Source organism: Falco rusticolus, chromosome W (genome assembly GCF_015220075.1).
Source record: "Falco rusticolus isolate bFalRus1 chromosome W, bFalRus1.pri, whole genome shotgun sequence".
Lineage (NCBI taxonomy): Eukaryota > Metazoa > Chordata > Aves > Falconiformes > Falconidae > Falco > Falco rusticolus.
In genome coordinates this window covers 21940031-21959295 of record NC_051209.1, presented here as the reverse complement: position 1 = coordinate 21959295, position 19265 = coordinate 21940031, and the positions used below count along the sequence as shown (strand labels likewise).

At 39.6% G+C, this 19265-nt stretch overlaps 1 protein-coding gene across 5 annotated transcripts in view; it reads right to left on the bottom strand.

The window, feature by feature from the left end:
• Nucleotides 1-19265, bottom strand: part of LOC119140662 (protein Hook homolog 3-like) — a 155192-nt gene that overhangs the window by 61332 nt on the left and 74595 nt on the right. For 4 of the 5 annotated variants that reach the window (XR_005101673.1, XM_037372184.1, XM_037372185.1 and 1 more), the window contains 6 exons: nucleotides 17176-17238; nucleotides 16077-16160; nucleotides 14684-14847; nucleotides 11017-11157; nucleotides 8847-9048; nucleotides 6130-6240 (listed from right to left, as the gene is read on the bottom strand). Coding sequence is in view for 4 of the 5 variants with exons in the window: in XM_037372184.1 (XP_037228081.1) it covers nucleotides 6130-6240; nucleotides 8847-9048; nucleotides 11017-11157; nucleotides 14684-14847; nucleotides 16077-16160; nucleotides 17176-17238 (765 nt within the window). In the remaining variant the exon portion in view is untranslated. The remainder of the gene's footprint in view (nucleotides 1-6129; nucleotides 6241-8846; nucleotides 9049-11016; nucleotides 11158-14683; nucleotides 14848-16076; nucleotides 16161-17175; nucleotides 17239-19265) is intronic. The other variant, XM_037372186.1, reaches the window with a different exon arrangement.

Sequence of the window (19265 nt, the reverse complement as noted above, 5' to 3'; positions counted from 1 at the left end):
TTTGATAAATCACCCATGATTTAGTTATTACTGAACAGGGCTTACACAGTGTCAAGACCTTTTCTGTTATGCACACTGCTCTGACAGTGAGTAGGATGAGGGTGCACAAGAAGTAGGTTGGGGACACAGCTAGGACAGCTGACCTCAACTGACTGAAGGGATATTACCTACCATATTACATCATGCTTAGCAATAAAAACTGTGAGGAAGGAGGAAGAAGGGGGGTTGTTCAGAGTTATGTTGTTTGTCTTCCTAAGTAACTGCTATGCTTGATGAAACCCTGATTTCCTGGAAACAGTTGAACATCTGTTTGCTGATGGGAAGGAGTGAATGAATTCAATATTTTGCTTTGCTTGTGTGGGCAACTTTTGCTTTCCCCATTAAAACGTTTATCTCAACCCCCACGCTTTCTCACTTTTACCCTTCTGATTCTCTTCCACATCCCACTGCAGGGGGGTACGTGAGCAGCATTGTGCTGCTTAGCTGCCTACCAGGGTTAACTCACAACAGAGTGACATTTGTTGTCCTCTAGTCCTCAGGCACCTTTCCCAATTACCATGATCAAGCAAAGATTATTGAGAGTGGCTTTGCAATGACATCTACCAGCTCCATCACCACTCATGGGTTTCTCACATCAGAGCACATGAACTTATGTATGTCCAGTTTGCTTAAGTATTCCCTGACCGGATCCTTTTCCACCAAGAGTATGTCTTCCTTGCTCTAAATTTTCCCTTTGGTCTCTGGGAAATGGGATTCCTGAAGGCTGGTCTTGCCAGGAAAGACTGAGGCGAAGGCAGCATTCAGTACCTCAGCCTTGTTTTCATGTTCTTTGTCACTAGGTCCCCTGTCTCATTGAACAGTGGACCCACATTTTCTCTACTTTCTTTTTTCACCTATGTACTTAGTGAAGCCCTTCTTATTGCCTTTGATATCCCTGGCCAGATTCAATTCAATTTGGGCTTGAGCTTTCCTCACCTCATCCCTGCATGCTCAGACAATGTCTCTGTATTCCTCCCAGGTTACCCATCCTTGCTTCCACTCTCTGTACACTTCCTTGTTTTACTTGAGTTTGGCTAGGTCAGAGCTCCTTATTTATTCATGCAGGCCTCCTGGCATTTTTGCCTGACTTCCTATTCCTTTGGATGAAGCTCTCTCGAGTTTGGATTAAGGTGATCATTTAATATTAACCAGCTTTCTTGGGCCTCTCTTCCCTCCAGGAACTTATCCTATCAGACTCTTCCAAGCAGATCGCTGAAGAGGCCAAAGCCTGCTCTCTTGAAGTCCAGGGTTGTGGTCTTGCTTTTTGCCCTGCTCCCTCCCCTCAAGATCCTCAACTCCACCATCTCATGGTCACTGCAGCCAAGATTGCCTTTGACCTTCACATCCCCAACAAGCTCCTACTTTTTGGTGAGTATGGGGTCCAGCAGAGCCAGTCTCCTCCTTGGCTCCTCTGCCACTTGGATGAGGAAGTTGTTGATGCTCTCTAGGAACTGCCTGGATTGCTTATGCCTTATTGTGTTGTCCCTCCAGCAGATATCGAGGTAGATGAAGTCCCCCATGAGGACCAGGGCCTGCAAACATGGGGCTTTTTCAAGTAGTCTGTAGAAGGCCTCATCCACTAGTTCTTCCTGGTCAGGTGGCCTATAGCAGACACCCACTACATTGTCACCCTTACCCACCTTCTCTATAATCCTTACCCATAAACTCTCAGGTGGCTCCTCATCCATCCCCAGGCAGAGCTACAAGCACTCCAGCTGCTCTCTCTTCCTAGCCTGCCCTTCCTGAAGAGCCTGTATCCCTTCATTGCAACACTCCAGTCATGGAAGCCATCCTACCATGTCTCCATGATCCCAACAAAATTGTAGCCCTGCAACTGCACACAGATCTCTAACTCCTCATGTTTATTCCCCATGCTGCGTGCATTAGTGTACAGGCACTTCAGAGATGCATCCCAGCATGTTGACGTCCTAGAAAGTGTTTGAGGGATTTCTCCACAATGGTGCCTTGTAGGCACTTCTGTGTTTACATACAAGTGCTGGAGATGACCCCACTTAAGTCCCATTTTGTTGATTTTGTGTTCCGTTCCTGTCACAACTCAAGATATTAATGATGCAAACTTCAGGTACCAGATAGCAAACAGCATCCATCGGGACCACTCACCTGCCTGCTTTCCCCCCTTACACGTGGCTCCAAGGGAAAAGCAAGTGAGCTAAAATACCATAGGATAATTTCCCCTTACCCAGGAAAGCAAGATTCAGTAGACGAGGAGGGAAATGTAAGGTAGCTCAGGGATATACAGAGTCAACACAACAGATGAAATACAGTAACTTGACACTGTCACTTTTCCAACAGTGGGAGGTTAGACAGCAGTCCCACTTCCTCCTCCTGATCTGTGTCACTGGCTTTGCCATCATCTCAGCATTTCAGACATGGAAGGAAACTAGTTGTTTCAGGCTCAGTCCAAAGACAACTGAAGAACATTACTGGACCATCCTGGAGTGTAGATATGTTGACTCTTTTGTACTGTCAGGTCTGTATGCTCCCATTTGTGAGTAAGGCAAAGGAAAAGAAGCTACAGGTAGCACCAGGTTAGTAGCCCAAAAGGATCCCAAGACTCCAACATAAGAGAAGAGGGTGACAATTTATGTAAAAATCAAAATGGTAATCTGTTCTAGAACTAGGAAGTGCCCCATGTCACTAAGAGTTCTAGGACAACCCTTAGCTCTGTGTAGGTACAGAGTTGTGTTGGCTGGTAGTTGCTCACACCAGACACAAGTCAACCCAAATGGATTCAGGACTTGTGATCCCTTTGGCAAACAGCACTTTGGTGAGGTGCATTAGGGACTTGTGTTGCCTGAACCTTGCATGGTTAATTCTGGTTTAGCTGTTGGTTCAACCCGAATATAGTGGGCATGCTGATTTTATCAACAGTCATTTCACAAAACCCTTAGATTATAAAGCTTTGATTGGTTTTACCATTGTATTAAAAAGAGCCACTCAGCAGGGAATACTGAAGTTTGATACTGGCAGCCAGAAAATACCTTGAAGTTTATTACTGGAAAGCAAGAATATTTTAAACTTGATAGATCACAAGAGAAACAGGCATCTGAGAACTTGAAATGTCAGGTAGCAGAAAGTTACAGGTACAGAAAAGAAGTACTCTAAGGAACAGAAAAAGCACTAGAGCTGCAATCAGTGGTAAAAGTGCTTGTGGCAGATATTGAAGAAAAAGTTAACTCATCAAATTGCATGGGTATCTATCAGCCAACACAACATATATAGAAAATTCCAAGACAGATTATTATTAAAGATATCAATCACATACTATGATACTCTGACAGAACAGACACAAGGACAAGACAACACAACATAACGTAATATCTGTGATGGGCAATTTTATTCATAGAAGCATAGAATGGTTTGGGTTGGAAGGGACCTTTAAAGATCATCTAGTCCAATCCCCCTGCCATGGGTAGAGAGATCTTTCACTAGATTAGGTTGCTCAAAGACCCATCCAACCTAACCTTGAATGTTTCCAGGGATGGTGCATCTACCACCGCTCTGGGCAACCTGTTCCAGTGTCTCGCCACCCTCATTGTAAAAAAAATTCTTCCTTAGATCCATTCTAAATCTACTGTCTTCAAGTTTAAAACCATTGACCCTTGTCCTGTCACTACAGGTCTTGGTAAAAAGTTTCTATCTTTCTTAGAATCACACTTTATATATTGAAAGGCCACAATAAGGTCTCCCCGAAGTTTTCTTTTCTCCAGGCTGAACAACCCCAACTCTCTCAGCCTTTCTTCATAGGAGAGGTGCTCCAGCACTCTGACTGCTTTTGTGGCCCTCCTCTGGACCCACTCTAACAGGTCCATGTCTTTCTTGTGCTGGGGACCCCAGAGATGGACGCAGTACTCCAGGTGGGGTCTCATGAGAGTGGAGTAGAGGGGCAGAATCACCTCTCTCGACCTGCTGACCACGCTTCTGTTGATGCGGCCCAAGATACAGTTGGCCTTCTGGGATGCAAGCACACAATGCCAGCTCACGTCCAATTTTTCATCCACCAGTATATCCTCAAGTCCTTCTCTGCAGGGCTGCTATCAATCCATTCAGCCCCCAGTCTGTCCCGATACTGTGGATTGCCCTGACCCAGGTGCATGACCTTGCACTTGTCCTTGTTGAACTTCATGAGGTTCCCATGGGCCCACTACTCAAGTCTGCCCAGGTCCCTCTGGATGGCATCTTTCCCTCTAGTGAATCAACCATACCGCTCAGCTTGGTGTCATCTACAAACCTGAAGGTGCACTCAATCCCAGTATCTATGTCATTGATGCCACATTAAGATGTGATAATCAGGAAACAGAAAGAATAATGGGACTGAGGAAGAATAATAGGTTAAGAATCACTAACCAAAACACCGAGAGACTACTTTAGCTATGATATAGTTTTTACAGGCACCTATTCACTCAAAAGAATGCATTAAAAACCAACACTTCCTGCCAGGTGGCAAAACAGAAAACCATATCTGAAATGACTTGAAATGCAGGTCCTTCATACAAGATGAAAAGGTTTCCACCAAACAACAGGTAAGCCAAAAATACAAACTTCCCCTGAAATCTGGGATGGAGGTGGAAGGGAGGGGAGAAAACACAACAGGACCCAGTAAAAAACAGGAAAGAAAAGCAAAGCAAGAAATGAACAAGACTACTGTGAGCCTTTCCAATTTGAGTGAGGAGCAGAAAAAAGTGATGACAAGGACAGGTATATATAGTATTTAATAAATTTGGCAATATACAGAAATCTAAGACAGAAGATTTTAGATCCAAGATCCAAGAGCAGAATATAACGGAATTTTCAGCTCAAGTGCTACCTAAGTGCAAAACCTGGAAATTTATTAAAAGATTAGACAGGAAATAGGATATCTTCAGGAAAGTGTCTACAAAGATTCTGCTTGAAGGAAAAATAGACTTACACTTCAAATAAGCCTGAGCAATTAGTAACTGAAAGTGTTGGCCTTGTTTCATGTGGTACTTTAAAGTGCCAATATGCAGATTCCCCCCAAAATGTCCACAAACAGAAACCAACTGACAAAGAAACTGGACTATGCCAGAGAAACATAGAGGATCATTCTGGGCAAGAGAGAGCAAGAACAATCAGCCTCAGTCTGTTGGTGGCTGTGGATAACTGGCTAGCTGAAAAGGGTCACATAGACATAGTCCAGCTGGCTGAACAAAAATGCACATCGCTCTCAGCTTATCTGAAGTAAAGCAAAATACACTGACTTTGGCTGTCCTTGTTACACAATAACAGGAAGATTTTGGTGGGAAAAGAATGTTGCAGGTGGGAACAGATAACTACAGAAGAGAAACAAGGGGCGGGCTTGGTATTTAGGCAACTAACCAATAATGAGCTCAACTTTTGTAATATGTATGAGCTAATTATAAGAAGGCATAAAAGGTGACTGTAAGAGACAATAAAGGAAGTCTGCTGATCACTCATATTGAGTGACTGTGTCTTCCCTCCGTTGCAACAGGTGGCTTAGAGAGGAAGATAATAAACTGGTATCTATACTGCATATCCATGATGACACCAGAAATTAAATCAGTGATTAGTGATCACAAGAGAAAGGGGAAATCACAATAAAGGACACATCCTTCTACAAGATTCCTAAGCTTCTTGCTACAGAGGCCTTGATTTCACAAAGAGAAACATACAGATGTTACCTCAAGGAACATTACTTTGGGGAAAAAAAAATCACTTCTGAGTTTAGTTCTAGGGAGATACCACAAAAAACCTACTTTAAATAGTTTTTCCAAATACATTACAATTATCTTTGGCATTATCTTTTTCATGGTGAATGGTGAAGAAACAACTTCAGACACTATATGTGAGGGATTTTCCTCTTGAAAATCTGTTGCATATATTTTAATACAGTCACTTTATCCCATGCAATATAAACATTAAACTTAAAAATATATTTGTACACAAACATTAGAAAATTTTAAGTGGAAAATAAAACGTATGAATTCAAAAAGCTCATCATAGAAGCTTTTTTTGATAACCATAGCTCTGTGCAATAAAGGAAAAATGTTGCTTTCACTACTACTAGAAAAATAATATAATGAAACTTACATCTTTTTCTTTTTGGAGGCTGTCTACTTTTTCTTTCAACTGTTTGCATTCATAATCTAGTTTATCAGATTTCTTGGATTCTTCAGATAATCTGTTTTGTAATTCCACTGCCTGTGAGAGCAAGAAGCAATAATTTGCCTGCAATTATTAACATTAAAAGAAAGCATATGAAAGCAAGTAGTTAAGGACCATGCACCATGAGGCAAATAAGTGAAATCTTTACCTACAGGACAGTCTAAAATTCTTTTTCATCAATTGTTATATGTTTCAGTATAACCAAAAAATTCAAATACTAGGCCTTTAGCACAAATAAAAAAAACAACAAAAAGATGCAAAGTATCTTTAAAAAATTACATACAAGTGAGGTTTACAGGAAAAGCTGTATAATCCTATGAACCAAAGAGTTTAGGAATAGTAGAATAATCCCACTTTCAGAGAAGCCAAGGAAAAGAAAAAAAATCTCAAGAAACCTTTTTTCATCTCTTTTTCTACAAATCTCACTCAGAAGTCAAGCACCAGTTCATGCAGTTAGGTAAATTTTCTTGTGCTTAGACATTTGTTATTGTTTATTAGTACACAAACATGAAAATTCAGCCAAGGGCTCATTATCAGTTTTCTTTCTTGCAAGGGGCAATATGTTCCTAACAAAATCTCGTAGATATTTTTCAAGCTGTAAGTTAGCAAACAGGTTTTAAAACTAAAAAAGAGGTATAAAAGCTCAGCAGAAAAGATCAGTGAGCACAAGACAACTCAGCAAAGTTCTCAGCCTTTACTAGTGTAGACTCAGTCCCAGAATGTTAATAACATAACACAGAGTGTGAAAGCAGTAAACAGAGTAAAGACTGACTGGCAAACACATAAGCTGAATGAATACTCAGCTGAAGATATAGAATTAATTCTTATAGCAGGACACAGAGTTAGGACTCCTGAAAACTTGTTTGCGACATTTCATATTTATACTTTCTTCATTCAAATTTTGGTCTCAAAGGTGTATTCAAGAGGAGCCCAACTTTATAGACATTGAAGGCAAACAGACTGTGTGTTTGTTCTGAGACAGTGTGGTTAAAGTGACAGAAACTCAGGTCTGCCAGATTAGAGGCCTGGGCTTTGTTCCAGTCTCATCCAGCAGTAAAATTCTATGTAACACATCAGCTCCTCAGTTGTAAAATCTCATCCATAAAATGTTGGGAATGAGGGAGAAGAAGAGATATTCTTTGCAGATGCACATCTTAGACATAAAGAACAAAGTTTCCCCTTTCAAAATCTGCATCATGATTGAAATAAGCATGAACAGATGCAAACATCAGGGATAACTCAACTGCAATGGGTGCTCTGTTATTAGGAGGACTTATTCCTTTTATGAGCAAACGAGATATAAATGGTGTATGAAAGTGTCTCCTAGATTTCCTTTTCCTTTTGATTGTATGCTACTTCAGCCAAGTAGCTGAACTATCCAAGTTCTGTTTTTTTTCCTGGTGGAATCAATTGGACTATAATAACAATCAGCCCAAGGAGGTGTAAGCTAATTGCCCTACTTATCAAGTGTGGGAGAGGAGGATAGAAAACGTCTGAAGAGAGATATATGAGAGGAGGATGGAGAATGTCTGACCTGGCAGGAGATGAGAGAACAGCTGGGTATTGTGAAGGAAAGTAAGAAAGATAAACATGGTTATCTAGTAGCAAATAGGTGTCTGCATGCTTGTAGTGATATATAGCTATGTAACTGCATGAATGGATTCTGCCCTGAGCCTGGTGGTACATACAGCTGGAATTTGTATCCGGGCTCAGAGATATAAATATGAGCACCTCTGTACAATAAAGTGTCTCTGGTTGCACCACAACGTGAGTCCGTGCCTTCATACACCACAATCAAGATGGCCAAATGCAGGGAAACAGCTTTCAGGTTTGAAGGATGCACATCACTCCAGGGCTTGCAATGCTCTTGGTGCCTTTTTTTGTATCTTTTTTAATTCTGCTGTGGATTGACATGTAGGGACACCTGTAGTGTGACCATTCAAGGTTAAGGGAAGTCAGAATAAAGACAAGGCACTGTTCACATAAATTGAGCTCAAGCTGGCCCTGCAAAAAAGATCTCAGAACGATGGCAGGTCAATGTACTGTAAATGCAAAAAGGAGATATGCACATGTCCTCCACCTTTACAGAAAAAGTCACATCTCTCTCAGTGGAACAGGAAAATAAAAACGTTCTCCATTCCTGAGGGCTTTGGTGATACACAAGGTACTTTTCTTGATGCATCTATGCAACAGGGATGATATAGAGGAAGGAGGATGTATACTTTCTAGCCACAGATGGACAAATCCAGATTAGAAAATTAAAGAAAAAAAAATTACTTAACCACTAGAATAACTTACCAAGGCTATGCTGGATTCCCCACTGCTGGAAATTTTCAAATGAAGAGTGGATGCTTTTTCTGAGAAAGAAGCTCTAATTCTAGCCCCACTAATGAACTTGAATTAAGAATAATTTGATAAATCTGTTACTTTTTGAGAGGTAAGACTGTTCATTGACAAAAGTAACACAAAACTGACATAATGACCAATAAGCAATGTAGGGAGGGAGGAAGAAAAGTATTTACAAAAGAAGCAAACACAAGGAGCTGGTTTTGTTTGGGTTTTTTTGCTTTGAGGTATAAGCCATGCTGCAAAGAAGAAATGTTGAGAAATGCAGAGAATTATTACACTGATGATGTTCTCACCTGTCTCTTGTATGTCTCCAGCTGGCTACGTGCTGCATTGGCTTTCCTTAGTTCTTCCTCCAGACTCACAGTGTTTTGCATGTACACTGTATTCTTCTCTTCTAATAGTTTCACTTGCCGCCGCAAATCACCCAGGTCTTCCAGCTTCTTTTTGTATGACTCCACCTGGCTTTCTAACTTGGCCACTTTATCAAAAGAATGCCTGGGAAGACAAGAGATTGAATATTTGTATCAAATCTGTACTTGGAAGACTAAAATCAGTGTAGAAAACATTTCCAGACATCAAGGGAGCACAAGAGCACAAACATCCTCATGCACTACTAAATGTCTTGGTTTTCAAGTTGACTGCTCCCCTCCATTAGTTGGCACAAAATGCTCTTATCAGAAGTGCTTTTTAATGGCATAATTCTTCCTATAATTTCCTTATCTGCTTCCAATATTAATTAAAAAATAAATTGTTAACTCCTACAATTCCAACCTATTTCCTTCCAACTCTAAATTCATCCTCAGAAGCCACTGCTTTACCAGAGTAAAAATAATATTTTCTGCCCTTGACTTATTTTTTTTTTAAGATAACCAGGGATAAACATGTTCTGAAAAAAGAAATGGCAAATTTATGCTAACAGCTGTTATATCAATTTCCCAAGCTGTCATACAGGATTACCATAATAGATTTGGAGTCTGAATCCTTTTTAACAAAAATGCAATACAGGGCTCAGTTTATAATACGTTCAAAGTTTTCTTAATAATGGATCATTACTTTAAATTGTAACCAACTCCTAAATAATTAACAGCTTGATTGAAAACAAACAATATGAGGAAAATATCCTCTAATTTGAAAGCTTTCACAAAAATTTCAAACACTGAAAACCTGTAAGCTAACATTAAAAAATGAATAGCCACAGCCATACTCAACAGTGTGAAACTAGAATGAATTCAGCTTAAATTAACTTTTTGGTACTTAATAGATTACTTGACACACAAGTTAGAACAATCATTTTGATGGGCACGTCTTGGTTTCAGCTGGGATGGAGTTAACTTCTTAGTAGCTAGTAGTGCTGGGGTTTGGCTCTGATGTGAGAACAACGTTGATAACACACTGATATTTTTAGTTGCTGCTGTTTATACTAAGTCAAGGACTTTTTGGTTTCTCAGGCCTCCTTGCCAGTGAGAAGGCTGGAGGGGCACAAGAGACTGGGAGGGGACACAGCCAGGTCAGCTGACCTGAACTAGCCAAAGAGGTATTCCATACCGTGGGACTTCATGATTGGTATATAAACCTGGGGGGTTAGCTGGGGAGGGGATATCATTGCTCAGGGACTGGCTGGGCATCAGTCAGCGGGTGTTGAGCAGTTGTACTGTGCATCACTTGTTTCCTTTCTCCCTTTTCCTTTGGATTTTATCCTTTTCCCCACCTTTCCATTATAACTGTTGTTATTATTATTGTTGTTGTTTATAGAGTACGGAGACAGTGGGTTTGACGTTGATAATGTACAACTGTGACCTTGCTTTAACGAGGTGCAGCTGTGATCCTGCAGCAAAGAAATAAATAACTTTGAGGGAGTGTGAGAAGAAACCCAGATGAGACAGAAACAAAGGAGGAATGTGATCTCACCTCCAGAAGATAAGGAGACAGCATGAACAGTGGAGAATAGCCTATAGTGAACAGCGGCTGGGTGTGTGGACAGTAGAGTTTGACCAATAATAAGGTTTTTAGTGGCGCGTGCACAGATTATAAACTTCTAAAAGCTGTAACTAACTAACAGTAAAGGCCTTTGCTGCACTCTCCTTGCAAAGTCCGTGCCTCAGTCACCACAATTGTTGTTCTTACCTTTTTATTCTGTTTAAATTATTAAATTGTTCTTATCTCAACCCTCTAATTTTACATTCCTTTCCGATTCTCTTCCCCACTCCTCTGGGTGGGGGGGAGTGAGGGAGCGGCTGCGTGGTACTTGGTTGCCAGCTGGGGTTAAACCACAACACCACAGTGTGGCTTTTACTTAATTGCTTAAGAAGTGTTTTAATACATATCCATCCTTTTTACAACATCCAACTATTACACCAAAAGCTAATGAAGACTAAATTTAATTATATGAATTTTACTGTGGATTAAATCTATTTATATATTCTAAAAAAGAAAAAAAACCAAAGCTAATAGAATGTAGTTTACCTGAGTATATCTATTTCATCCTTCAAAGACTGAGCCTCCTCTGCTAATGTACTAAGCTCTTCAGTCTGTTGTCTCAGTTCTGCAATTTCCTTTTCTAGTTCTTCACAACGTATGTGATAGTCATCTTTGGCAGATTCTAACCTGTACAATTGAAATAAAACAGAACAACATGGTTGAGAGCCTCTGGGTAAGGATTAGTTGCTGTTGTTCTTATGGGTGACTTCAACTTCCCAGATGTTAACTAGGACGATCATACAGCAGACACAAACAGGTCCAGGAAATTCCTGGAGCATGTTGAAGATAACTTTTTGATACAGGTACTAAGAGAGCTGACTAAGAAAGGTGCCCTCCTAGATCTGTTGTTTGTAAATAGAGATGGTCTCATGGGTGATGTGATGATTGGTGGCTCTCTTGGCCACAGCAGTCATGAAATGGTTGAGTTTAAAATCTTCAGTGATATGAGAAAAACTGTCAGCAGAGCTACTACCTTGGATTTTGGGAGAGTAGACTTTAAGCTGCTCAGGGAAGTAGCTAGTAAGGTCCAATGGAGATCTGCTTTTGAGGGTATTGGGGTCCATAAATGCTGGTCGCTTTTTAAGAGCCACCTTTTAAAAGCGCAGGAGCAGGCAATTCCAATGTGTCGGAAGTCAAGCAAGTGGGACAGAAGGCTGGCTTAGATGAGCAGGGATTTCCTGGAACTTGGGTGGAAAAAGAAAGTCTATGGACTTTGGAAGCAAGGTCAGGCTACACAGAAGGACTACAGAGATGTTTGCCACTGTGGGGATAAAATTTGTACAGCAAAGCTCAACTGGAGTTGAAGCTGGCCAGTACTTTGCTGAATAACAAAAAAAGGTTCTTTAAAGTATGCTAACAGACAAAAGGAGGACTGAAGAAAATATTGGTGCGTTACTTGATGAAGTTGGTCGCCTCACAAATAGGGATGTAGACAAAGCAGAGACATTTAATGCCTTCTTCAACTTTGTCTTTAACACTGATGATGGGCTCTGGGACTCCTGGAGCCCTGAGTTGGAGGACCATAACTCAGGGAGCGATAAGCTCCCAGTTGACTTTGAACTTGTACAGGATTTGCTGCTGCAACTGAGTGCACATAAGTCTATGGGGCCTGATGGGATTCATCCCAGGGTACTGGAAGAGTTGGCTGACGTTATTGCAAGACCTCTCAGTTATTTATCAGTGGTCTTGAGAATCTGGAGAGGTCCCAGTCAACTGGAAGCTAACGAATGTTATTCCAATTTTCAAGAAGGACAAGAAAGAAGGCCCTGGTAATTATAGGCCTGTCAGTTTCACTTCAGTGCCTAGTAAAATGGAGAAGATTATTCTGGGAGTTATTGAAAAACACTTGAAAGATAATGCAGTCACTGGTCAGAGCAAACATGGGTTCATGAAGAGAAAGTCTTGCTTAACCAACTTAATATCCTTTTTTGACAAGGTGGATGAAGGGAAGGCAGTGGATGTGTGGGATTTTTTTATGTATTTTAGCAAAGCTTTTGATACTGTCTCTCACAGTATCCTTCTGGAGGACAACATGTCCAGCATACAGCTAGACGTGTACACAACATGATGGGTGAACAATTGGCTGACAGGTCAGGCTCAAAGAGTTATAGTAAATGGGATTACATCAGGCTGGTGACCAGTCACTAGTGGGGTTCCCCAGGGCTCAATTTTAGGGCCAGCGCTCATTAATGTTTTTATAAATGATCTGGTTGCAGGAGTCAAATGTACATTAAGTAAGCCTGCCAATGATACTAAATTAGGAGAAGCCATTGATTACCTCAAGGGTAGAGAGGCCTTACAGAGAGATCTGGATAGAGTGCTGGGCAATCACCAACCATATGAAATTTAACAAGGACAAATGCCAGATTCTGCACCCAGGACAGTGTAATCCTGGATGTATGTATAGACTGGAGAACAAGAGGCTGGAGCGCAGCCCTGCAGAAAAGGATTTGGGAGTTTTGGTTGATGGCAAGCTCAATATGAGTCAACAATGCACCTTGATGGCCAAAAGGGCCAACTGTATCCTGGGGTGTATCAAGCACAGTATAGCTAACTGGTCGAAAGAAGTGATTGTCCCACTATACTCAGCATTGGTGCAGCCTCATCTTGAATACTGTGTGCAGTTTTGGGCTCCACAATATAAGAAGGATATAAAAATGTTACAGTGCATCCAAAGGAGGGCACCAAAGATGATGAAAGGACTAGAGGGCATGACTTATGAGGAGCAGCTGAGGACAGTAGGTTTGTTCAGCTTAGAGAAGACACTGAGGGGTGATCTCATTGCTGTCTACAACTTCTTTGTGAGGGGGAGCAGAGAGGGAGGTGCTGATCTCTTCTCTCTGGTGTCTAGTGATAGGACATGAGGGAATGGATTAAAGCTACATCAGGGGAAGTTCAGATTATATATTAGGTAAAAGTTCTTCACTGAGAGGGTGGTCAAGCACTGGAACAAGCTCCCCAGGAAAGTGTTCATGGCCCCAAGCCTTCCAGTATTCAAGAAGTGTTTGGATATCACAGTTAGATATATGGTTTAATGTTTAGGTTGCCCTGGGTGGAGTTAGGAGTTGGTCTTGATGATCCTTGTGGGTCCCTTCTAACTCAGGATATTCTATGATTCTCGCCTTGAGCCATTATTACCTTTCTCCATGATCATCATCCTCTCTAGAAACACCATAAACAAAGCCTTCTGATGCACAGTGAAAAGGAAACAACAGTCCAATGCACAACACCACACAGAATGGAGTTTTGCTCTCAAATGCCTTGCTTATTCAAAAACATTGAAGCAGATCACTTTTCTGATGCTTCCAATTCAATTACAGTTTCTACTTTGAAATATCACAAGGAAATGTGTGGGTCAGTTGTGCTGGAAAGAAAAAAATCTGAGATTTCTCTATGATAATATTGGAAGTTCTTGCATATTTTGGGGCACAGAGTTTGAACATGAAAAATTTATCCTAGGGTTTATCCCAGGATTTTGTCCAGCTGTCCAACTCCCTTATACTGTCATCAATGTTGGCAGCCAGGCCTGATCTTCAGATGTTCTGAATGCTGCAGCTCTCAGTTTTTATTTTTAGATGCTATGCCTGTTCAGTTCTTCTGAAGAACCAAGTATTTTGACTAGCATGTGAAGAGTAGAGAACAAAGTCTCTGGTATGACAAACTCATCAATATATGTAGGAAAAGTTGCTTGAAGTTGGCAGTGAGTGAAAGGAATAATCAAGAGAAACTGACAAAACATGGTGAATGAGTGGAGAAGACAACTTGGTAGCGCAAAGCACCATTGTGAATTTGATCCAAAATTAAAATAAAAAATAATAAAGATACACATAAAAGGGGATGCAGTCAAGAAAGAGGCATAGCAGCAGTTAATTCAAGGAGTCCAGTTAATTCAAGCAGTTAATTCAAGGAGAATGGAGACAAGATGGTCAATGGGAGCCTTTCAGTATTTCAGTATTTTTGCATCATTTCAGTATTTAAAAAAAAATCCATATTTTTCAAAGTCTGAGCTTATAAACAGGTAGATCATAACAGAAACTTCACTACTATGGTTATTATCCCACCCGTTATAATTTAGCATAAATGCCAGTAGAACCAAAAGCATAGACGTCATACTGGCTGCCAACTGCAGATTATCCACTTGTGGCTTTTTTACCTGAATGTTTCCTCTTGGAGGTGCTCTAATTGGGTCTGCAGCTGCAAGTGCCTACGACCTGCAGGGCTGTTGGGATCTTCTATAGAATCAGATTGATTCAAACGTTCCATCAGAATCTGGTTCTCAGCAAGTAAAATGCTCTTCTCATCTTGAAGTGCTGCAACCTGTTGTAATAAAAGAACAGACTGGAATAAAGGAGCTGTTAGCTATAAAGAGCAATTTTTTGGTGCACACAGCAAAACATTAACACAACTCATAACTGGAAACGTCGAAGTTCACAAAACTATTTCACAGGAACACATTGTAACTTTAATACTTGATATTTGATGTAACCAATGTACTACAGCATTAGGGACAGGATTTACCATAAAGAAAAGAGTGTTCTTACCTTTATTTCTCAGAATTATCTAAAGAAAAATATCTTAGTTATCAAAGAAGATTACGTCACTGTATTAAAGTCTGCCTACTTTTAAAGCACCACTACCCCATGCACACACCATAGTAAGGTTTTTAAATGTTTTCCAAAGGAAACAATGTTTATAAAATCACACAGACCAGACTATTCAAGTCTCTCATGGCCATGCCTCTCCAAGAATTTTTTTATTCCAATGGCCAATTGCAAATGGACTTGAAACAAGAACAGAGGTCCCAAAGATGATTAAATTTCTGACAGCTTTGTGAAAACAGGCAGTGGGGCAGAGAAGTCAAAGTGCTGTGATTCAAAGAACATCTGAAACGTAAGCTTATATTATTAGACACTATACAATCAAAATGTAGGTAGGAGGGGAAAAGAAAGAATATAAGTATCCCAAGAGAAAGGAAAGTTTTGATCAGAATTTGCATCCAACACAACAAAATCAACCAATGGTTGAACACAAATCAATAAGGCACAAGGCTTCATTAATTCCGGTCATTACTGCTTGGCTAAAAAAAAAAAAAGCCAAATTATACACCAAAATAGGAATTGATTGAAATGGCTTTTCTGGGTTCCAGGTTTAATCTGTTGATGTCTTCCAGATCAGATATGCTCAGTTTACAGTAAAACTTAGTTTATGCACAGGTGATAGTATAGAATAACTTTGAGTTAGTTGTAACATTTTACTGAAATCATTATAGCAGCAAAACTCCTAGGATTTCTGTAACTCATGAGTTGAGCAATGCAGCTCATTTCTCACTTGAATGCAAAAAAACTTTGTCAGTACCAATAGCCTTAATGCTAACATAATTGAATCAATACAAGTGGGCATGCACTTTTTGCTCTGCTATGATGAGTAAAGAAATACAGCAATTGAGGAATATTTTTTTAAATACAAAAGGTAGATTTAAACAATAAGCCCTTTCTTCAGCTGTCCAAGAATTAACATGCTTTTTTCTTGATTTAAAGATGACCTACCTGCATATCTAACTCATGACATCTCTGGGCAATTTCTTCTTTCGTTGCTAGGGCTTCATTTAATTCTTCTGTAGTTTTCTTCAACTATTACAAACAACAATCATTTTTAGTTTCATAAAAGAATATCTCTATAAATGATATAGCAAAATTATGAATTATATGATTGTAAAGTCTTTTTTTACATTTATGTAATATTGATGTTTGGGGGAAAAAGAAAAGCAATTCTGCTTCTACAACGAAACAAAATAGCAAATGTAATCATTGTTTAATTTGTCTAACAAAGGTAAATATAGCTGAAGGTGATATTTGATCTTGAAACAAAACATTGAAGTTATCACATTTATGCTGTAAACTGAGGGCCCCCCCAAACCAAACAGCTTAGCTCTGAAGAATCTATTGGCTCTGTACACTGGGAAAAAAAGCATCAATATCTCTTTTCTTTATAGATGCAAAGATTATATGATTTCAGTTTTTAATCTACTTTTCAAATACACAAAAGATTGGGATACACAAAGAATAACCAGTTAAGGTAAAACCTGTCTAGTCACTGGGAACTACTCTCACTGTACAACAGGGGAAACAATCAACACTGTAGTGGAGAAACCTACCCATCTGAAAAAAGACACTGAATCTTATAAGCAGTGTGGAAACATTCAGTTACATCTCTTTAAGGGACTATATAATAATTAAAACACTTATATCTTCCAATTTTCTGTATGAATGTGGTCAGGGAAATAAAGAAATACCTACAAGAAAATTGATCTGATAAAATATGCATGTAGTCAATGCATATGTATATATTTTATTATGCATAATAAATTTTAGATGGGCTTTCTACTTTTCACAGACAGGATCATAATCTTTCATTTTTAAGTTTACAAGGGACAGCTAACACAAAAATTAATTCCATCTACCAGAATTTATATATTTCAACATAGATAACTGTAAATCACAGTAAAGTTTTATTTTGTATCCATTATTCAAATTTTCCACAAAACTTTCCCACAATAGAAAAAGTTAGACTGCTTAACAATAAATCATAGTGATTAGGCACTGATTTCCTGTGATTAAAGGAAAAGAAACACCTCATATTAGATACCTGACGTTCAAGGTCAATGTAAGCATCATTTCCAAAAGAGACTGGAGACTCTTTACTCATCAACTGTAATTAGATTACATTAGATTAGAAAAAAGATTTATTTGCATATTAAAGGTAAGTTTCAATAAGAAATCAGGTTCATCTAACCTTTAGGAAAGCTTTTTTTTTCTGACAACAGTAACATTTTTTACTTCATTTTTATGAGGTATATTAAAAAAGAATTACAGAAAAACATATTCAGGACTTAGAATATCTAAAATATTAAAAACATTACCTTACATAGTCATTCTCTCTTCTGAAAAAGCACATTCATTATCTATCATGAAAGCTACACTATCCTTTGCAGAGATCTGTATTTAAGCACCATTAGACTGGTGGCAGCTATTACATGGCAGGCAAGATAGGTCTCAAATTTGTCTGGAATTTGCAGATTAAAAGTTTATATTCTAGAATGAGTATTTTTGAAACAAGCATTAAAATTCTTTGTAATCTGACTAATCTGACTAGAAGAATGGTTTATAATGATTTTAGTGAGGAAAAAAATTATTTTCAAGTCATTACTTTCTTAAAAAGCCCCCAAATTGACTGACATGCTTGTTGGGGGAAAAAAGTTTTCTTTTAGGAACCTCACCCACTCATCAATTACAACGGATAAATGGCTAGAAATAGATTTAAATAATACAAATATTTTGAGGTCAAACAACAATCCATCCCCAGCAAACAAATTGTCAGAGCAGGCTCAAAACAAGAAAAAAGACATAAGTTTGAAAGTTCTAGCAAGCAATAGCTTAAAGAGGCTGAGTTCTGACTGCTAGCCAGTTCTATTAGCTCCCCTGATAACACACCAAGGGAAGCTATAGACACAATATTTATAAAACATCTGGATAGCCAAGTAACTGACACCAGTTAAGGTGAAGTTAAGGTTTAAAGCAGTACCATAAGAAATTTTAAATATATATATATAACAGATATGTTGCAAATAGCTCAAAAAGAAATGTTTTCATACCCTGAAAAAAAAAACCCACAAACCAAAAGTAAAATATCCCAAAACTTATGCAGGAAATCTGGCACTTGCCTGTTCCTGAAAACACTGACTTAAAGAGATAGAATCTTCTCCTCAGGGCTAATCACATAAGTGTTTGAGAATTTTGAAAATTTTGCATACCCTTGGTATGTTGAAACCAGCCTATTGCTGGTCCTGGTGCTACTGTTAGAAATGCTGACTGTGGTTCTGCTCTTGTTTAGAGTTAAGCAACTATCTGTGGCTACTCCAACTCCTGCGACAGGCACTGCAGCTACTCAGACCCTTGTGATGGGTGATGCAGAGGACCAACCCATGTCAGTATCAGTTGCCCCTATACAGAAGAAGAAATGGACACAAAAACCAGCTCGTTTACTAAAGGAGGACGAAGCAAGGCCACCACAGGAACAGGAGGAAGAGGCAGAACAAGAGGTAACTGTTGCAGAATGGCTGTGTGATCATGGCCATGACTCCCTTAAAGATCTTTGTGAAACAAAGTTAGCGTAAGTTAGCTGAAGCAGGCCTTGCAGCTATGCTGAGGCATGCTGATAAGGAAGCTGAGAAAAACACTGACCTTGTGCCTAATGTTGTAAATAACTTTGAGGAATTCGCGTAGACAAGAGAGGAAAAGAAAATATGTAGCTAGCTATCCGCAGAAACCGCAAGTAGGAGGACGTATGAAAATGTAACCCTTTAGAGCTTAGCCAATCAGCAGATGACTTGTAGGCATAATTAACTGGAACTGTATATAAGACATAATCGCGCCGTAATAAATCGAAGCTTGCTTTATCACTCATATTGAGTCGGCTGCTTGCTTCCCCTCGCTCGTCAAAGTGGCGCCCGAACAAGGGACCCCTAACCTTGATCTTCACCGGACAGCGAGGACGGAGAAGCACTGGTAGCAGCGACCAGAGAGCAGAAGATCGGCTGATGCTGGCATCGTACCCGATCCGTGCTTGAGCCCAGGAAAATTCAAGAAGGGGTTCGCCGTCCGTGAGCTGCTACCCAAGGGAAAAGGCTGCAACAAAGAGGACTTTAACGAGTGCACAATGGAAAAAGAGGTAGCGCT